Here is a 6,462-nt window from a genome sequence, read left to right on the forward strand (position 1 = left end):
GAGGGGCGCGCAGGCGCCCGCCGTTGGCGCCGTTTCATAGTTTACGGGGGGTTTGCAAGGCGCCCGGGCGATTTCTGGGTAGCTGTGGCCAGTGTATTTACTAAAAATGTGAGGTAGATGAGAGGCCGGTAGCAGGGCTGTGTCCCCCGGACGCAGAGCTTTCCTCCTGACGGGCAGCAGGGGCCGAGGGGAGTCACTCAAACCCAGCCAAAGTTTGTTCTCCTTCCAGAAGCCGCAGAAAGGGTCGGTGGCCGCCAGCTCCGGCCGGAGGTCGGCGGCTGACAGCGCCCGGCTTATTTTCCTCCGCTTCGTCTTAAGGACCCGCTCGGTTTTGCCAGATGTGTACAGGGCTTCCACGTCCTCTCTGGAGATCAGGGTGCATTTGGCGGCGTGGAAAGCGATGGAGTTGATGGCTTTGAGTTTTCTCAACTCCTCCAGGTCGCAATGATGCTTTTTGACTTTTAAATGATCCATTCGCTTGTGCACGGTAGTTCGCGGGATGTTTTTGAGCAGGTCTGTAAAAACCTGGGAGAGTGCAAACATTTGCTTTCCTTTAATGATGAGGTAGCCGAGCCTCACACCATCCACCTCTTCAAAACCCGACTTCAGGTCTCCCATTTCGTGAATTAAATTATTCCCAGCATTTGCAGAGAGAGAGAGAGACAGATGACAAAAAAAAAAAAAAGAAAAATAAAAAGCCACACACACACAATCCTCAGCCAGATGCTGTATTTGTCTCAAGGCATCCTGCTAATAAAATATAACAAAGGCTGTTATTCCTGGTGAATGAAGTGCCAAACTTTAGACAAAATAATAAAAAAATAAATAAAAAAATACCGTGAGGCTACAATCAATATATAATCTTAAAAATCAGCTTTGCCAAAGTGTTTCTCTAAGTTGCTGCTGAAGATCAGTACCTGTTCCCTTTCATTCCCTGCTTTTCCATTGGAAACTATGATAATGGAATGTGAAGGGAGGAAGAGAAAAGAAATGCAGCTGCTATTCCCGCCGCTGCTTTAGCTACAAATAAAATGACAGAGTGAAGTGAGCTCGTCCGGAGACACCTTCATCAATTAATTCCCCTAAAGCCAACGCTGATTGGACACTCCTGACAGGTGATGCAATAAAAATTGATATTCCACCCCTTCCCCCAAAAAAATCTCCCACTAATTAGCATACCCTTATACTGCCACCTCCCCTCCCAAAGTAAATAATACAGTTAGTATATAAATCTTTCTATTAAACAATCCGAGCTCAAACACACTCAGACCTCTCAGACTTCCTTGTCGCTAGCTTCCGAGGAAGGATTTGTATGCTTTTTTCCTTATCGTTCCGTACATTTTCAGCCTATTTCGGACAAACGTTGCTCTTTCGTGCATGCCGTGAATTTAAAGGACAGAAGTCTGATCGTAGCGATGGAAAATCCTTCGGTAACGTAGCCGCTTTAAACTGGCGGTTTATTCTGCATTGTGTGGAAAATGCAGCTTAGAGAAAACGTGCAGAACAGCCTGGTATTTCCCTTTCCGAGGCTCCGAAGTTAAATGTTCGGTTGTTAACGAGAGAGAATACTTACATTTTCGAGTTTCTCTTGATTTTCCTCTTCTGCTTAATTAGCTTTTTACAGTCGGGGACTAAGGTTATTTTGCTGTCTGAATATCAAGGGTTCCTACACCGCGATACTGTAACAGTTCGAACTGAAATTCTGTCTGTAGTATTAAGGGAGGGGGGAGGAGGACGTGGGCTCACGTCAGACCCATAACAAAGCATAGATAAGCCAGAAATATATACACTTTTCACAATTAACCGTGCTGGATCACGAACTGGAATGCCCTATAGTCCCAGAGCCCACGTCGGGATTCCTGCGCGCTGATTGCTTCCAGCAGAGAGAGGAGAATGTAAAATATCCAAGGTGCTTCCAAGAGCCTTTACGTAATAACAAAAAAGTGCTGGCACACACAATGTACGGTGTTGCAAGGGGCGAGGATGCTGCTGGCTCGCAGTTTGCATATTCCGCTCGGAGTAGCCCCGCCGCAGCTTTTTGATGTTCCGTTTATAGCAGCCCCTTAAAATCAATTTGAAGAAGCAGCATGAAGGTTTAACCTCTTCTTAGGAACGTTCAGTTATTCGAGTGTCGGGAGCGAGGATCTCGCAAATGTTGCGATAGCTGCATGCCTCTCCCTTGTCACGTTAAAGTGATGCTTGCGGTTTGCACGTTAGGCGCTGAAAAAAAAAATCACCAATCTCTGCCGTGCATCCAGTGTTCCACTGGATACCAACACGAGCTCATTTATGTCTCGCTGCCCATCCAGAATTAGACATATCCGAGAGATTAATGAGACATCTCGTATTTCTGGGACTTGGCAAAAAATCGACGGGAAAAAAAAAATCTTCAATCCAGAACGTCAATATCCACTCCGCGTATTGGCAATATGGTGCGTGGAGTTCGTGCTACCCCGTTAGGTACGGCTAAAATAAAGCGCATAATCACTCTGTAAAAACGCAGTTTTGCATGCCAAGGCGAAATGCAGGCGAGACCCCAATTTCCCAGGAATTCTAGAGAGAAGTGGGAATTTGGAGAAGTGCATCCGGGAACGGAGGAAGTCTGTTCAAGGGAGCCTCTAACTCGGAGGGCTGAGGTTTTAAAAGTCAGCCCTGGACTACTGTTGCTCTCAGCGCAGATGTAATCGCCGCTGTTCAACTTAATCCATGTGTGCGCGGAGCGCGGTGCCCAGCTCTCCCCTCTGAAACCAAGGGATAGGGTTCCCATCCGCCAAAGCAGAGCTACAGCAAATTACATTTTGTCCCTCGAATTAGAAAAGGATCACTGAGTGGATCTCGTGATATTTCAGCCTTTAAACGTAACCGAGAGGCAGCGGTGAACAATGCCTCGGCGCAGCTCAGCCCGTCCGCGGAGTTCTCCTTCCCTCGCCTCGCATCTGGATCCCCCCGCCCCGCTCTCTTCTGCCTCTCTCGCCCGAGAGGCACCCCGGGATCCGGCGGGGCCGAGAGCAAAGTTTCGAGAGAAAACAGCTGCCTGCGCTAAAAAGGAATCATCGCAGTCTTTCTAGAGCTAGAGACAATAAGGTCGTTTAAAAATTCCTCCTGATGTACTTATATGCTGCCAACACCCCCACCCCCTCCCCACTGCTCTCCTCCCCCTGCTTTAAGGTTAAGGCTATGGAGTCAACAGTAAAGGAACAGTAAACTCCGAGAAAGCTGCTCCAAAGACGTTAGCAAAAGCCCCGATGGGATGAGGAGTCTTTTATTTGCCAGGTGGAGCAGCTGAGTTGGGTTCCCGTGTAAATCCACGCAGGGAGCCAGGGGCACCCTTACCCACGCACTGCCCGTGACAGCCCGGCCCTGGGATCCGGCAGCTGTTTAAAAAATTGCATTATTTTTATGGGTTTAATTCCGGGGGTACCAAACGTTTAAGACTGTTGACGGCTCCTCCGCAAACCTCGGTCTCCCGAAAGGTGCGGCCATGAGCGCCGGGGTCGAGGCAGAGCCAAATGTCGACGGGGAGAAACCCACCAGGAGTCTTGGGAAGCGTCAGGCGCCCAACGTGCGCGTTTCCACCGTGTACTTACACACGCTCTCGGTTGCGGATCTTTCTCCGCATCTTACGCAGAGACCTCTGTTTCTCTACTTCTCCATCCTTTGGGTTTTTTTGTTTTGTTTTGGTGTGTTTTTGTGTGTGCTTTCCCTTGGCCATTAGCACACATTGTGTATCCGAGGTCGTCTTCTAGTAGGCTTTGGGGGGGAGTCCTGGCAGAGCCGGTGGAGGCCCCTTGCACACCCACACGCACATTAAGGGCAAGGGACTTGAAAATGGATTTGCACGCACGCAGGGGATTGCAATCAATAGCCACCAACATTTATGGCTTAGATTGTTAACGTGAAAGCTGGCTAAAAGAATTAAAATTAAAAATTAAAGGTGTCTGGTATAAATTACATTAGAAGTTATGCAATTATTTGCTTACTGGGACAAGAGGTGTGTGCCTGCATGTTAGTGTGTCCGTGTGTAGGTCGTGCATGCGTGTGCAGACCTAGATGTATATGCAGCTATCTCTCAAATGCGAGGGAATTTCTTTGTTAATTTTGTGGATTGTGTCACCCTTGCTGGTGATCAAAGATGAACATGATTAAAGGAATGGATGTTTGTCTCGTATTTCTTAAGATAAGGACACCCAGAGATGCCCGGTTTTGCCAAACACATACACATGCAACTAGAGAGTTGTGTGTATAGGCGCACACACACACAGAGACTATCAATCAAACGTACTCCTTTTCACGTTGAGTAGCGTGCAATCTGCAATCTACACTCTATAGTCAGTAGTATTTCAGTCTTGAAGCTGTCTGGCCGAAGGATAAACCTCATTAGAAAAGAAAGACCAAAATAATATTCATAATACCTCGCTGTAGACCTATTCCCATTCATTTGAAATCATACACTTTAATTTTTGTAAACTTGTGTTAAAATATACGTGCTGGTGGGGAAGTGCTTAACCATGTCCTAGAAAGAAAATGTGTGTAACATTTAAAATACTCCCTTTATGTGATGTTTTGATTTATTTTCATAGTATGATTATGTTTAAATACCAGTGCAATTTAGCCTGACCTCTTCCTTCTGCAATGAAGTAATGCACACACCATTTACAGTCTTTTAAACGTTTCGTTGGGAAATGCAACAGCGATGTCCGCCAGCGGTTGCACTAATGGAGAGAGTTCTTTTGAAAATCTTCGGGAAAACCTAAGAGGTCATGTGCATTTTCACACTAGGATTGCCACATTACTGAAGTATTATTATTATTTATTATTGTTTGTTAAGTGCTGGACCATGTCTTCAGGTATTGACAAGCATTAAATAAACCTTTTGCTTTCATGACGCTAGGCAGAAATATATATTTAAAATGAGAACTTGTTTTCTAACCCTATACCTTGCTTTCAGATATTGCTGGGCATATTTTGCTCAAGGAGGGGACAGATAGAAAGCAGTTAGGGGCTATCACAAAGACTCCAGTAACGGCAAAGAACAGTATAATAGGATCCTTCTGCTATTTTAAAGTCAGCCAAATGTAACTGTAGTACCTAACATTTGCCGTAAATTCTAGTATGACAACAAATCAGAATGTATAAGTAAATCTCTATGTGTAAGACAAAGAAATGCCAACCATGAGTCTGAAAAAAAAATCTAGCTAAGACTGATATGCTTAGGAGTTTTTCTTTTCTTTTTACTTTTTTTTTTTGGTAAACAAAGCAGCAATGAGGAGTTCTGTTAAGTGCTTTTTAAGTTGTGGTTCTTTCTTTTAATTCCGTGGGGGTTGGGGTGTCACTTGCACACTAGAATTTTGTGCAATTTATAATCACCACGGGCTGAGACTATTTATTGGGTTTGATACTCCTGGTAGTTTTAAAATACTTTCTAGCAGGATTTTCTGGATACATACTACATGCCATGTTGTTTACTGACCCATAATCAAAATGCAGTGACCTTCTACCCTTTTTTTGCCCCTTGACCCATGCTGAATTCAATGCAGCCTTTATAAATTTGCAAATCCTTGGACGTAAAGGGGATTTGGTGAGGCTTTGTTCTGAAAGGATCCTAAAAGTTTGCATTTTTAATTAGACAAAGGTAAAGCAACAAACATTGGGGAAATAAGATCCTCTCCTACACATAGGTGATCGCTCTTCATTTCTACACTGGGGAACTACATCTTAAAAAACACACCCTGCAAACTGAAAAGCAGTTGCAAATGTAGGAGCTCAGGAGGTTATGAATTGCACCAAATTAGCAATGTGGTACAAATCACTTCCATGACGTAAGGGATGGCCAGGCCACAATCTTCCGGCGCTCCTCATCTCCAAGGACCGTGTGGATCCTGGTGACCCGGGGAGACGGGAGAGCAAGCGATTTGATCTGGAGCTACAGGCGCATTCCCTTATCTCCTCTGCTATCAGTCAGTTTAAAGGACACCGTAATTATGATGGTGATAAAACAATGCCCGCTTATGTGTGCTGAATAAATAAAGAATGTTTACAGCCCCAGAATGTTTCAATTCCAATTAAACGCTATCAAAGAAAAGCCCCTCTCTCTCCTCCCTCCCTCTCCCCCCACGACTCCCTATTTACCTTCTTGGTTGTAATATGGCCCCATGAAACAAACCGGCCTTCCAGTTTGCAGTTAAGGCCACATCGGGAAGAGGGGCAGGGGGGGAGGAGGGTGAGACTCCCGGTCCTACAATTTCTTGGGTCGCCTGCATCTCCTTGTTTATTTTTTTAAAATTATTATTATTTTTATTTGTTTATTTTACAATTGGGAAAGGCGTGATGATGCGGGGGGAAAAGGGCACTTGGGGATCCTGCTTAGCCGTCGGCCGAGGGAGCCCGGCGGAATGAATGCGGTGGGGAGACCCTACTCCCCGCCGGGGTCCCGGAGTCTCCCTCCTCTTCCCTCTGCGGCGG

At 45.6% G+C, this 6,462-nt stretch overlaps 1 protein-coding gene across 1 annotated transcript; it reads right to left on the bottom strand.

Annotated features, from left to right (window-relative positions):
- Positions 1-21: 21 nt before the first annotated feature.
- LOC104533473 (SKI/DACH domain-containing protein 1-like) lies at positions 22-618 on the bottom strand (the record flags this gene model as incomplete). Its single annotated transcript, XM_010190298.1, has 1 exon — positions 22-618. A coding segment is annotated over exon 1 (597 nt), but the record flags the coding sequence as incomplete, so codon positions are not given.
- Between the last annotated feature and the right edge of the window lie 5,844 nt (positions 619-6,462).

This window comes from Mesitornis unicolor, unplaced genomic scaffold (assembly GCF_000695765.1).
Source record: "Mesitornis unicolor isolate BGI_N332 unplaced genomic scaffold, ASM69576v1 scaffold49008, whole genome shotgun sequence".
Lineage (NCBI taxonomy): Eukaryota > Metazoa > Chordata > Aves > Mesitornithiformes > Mesitornithidae > Mesitornis > Mesitornis unicolor.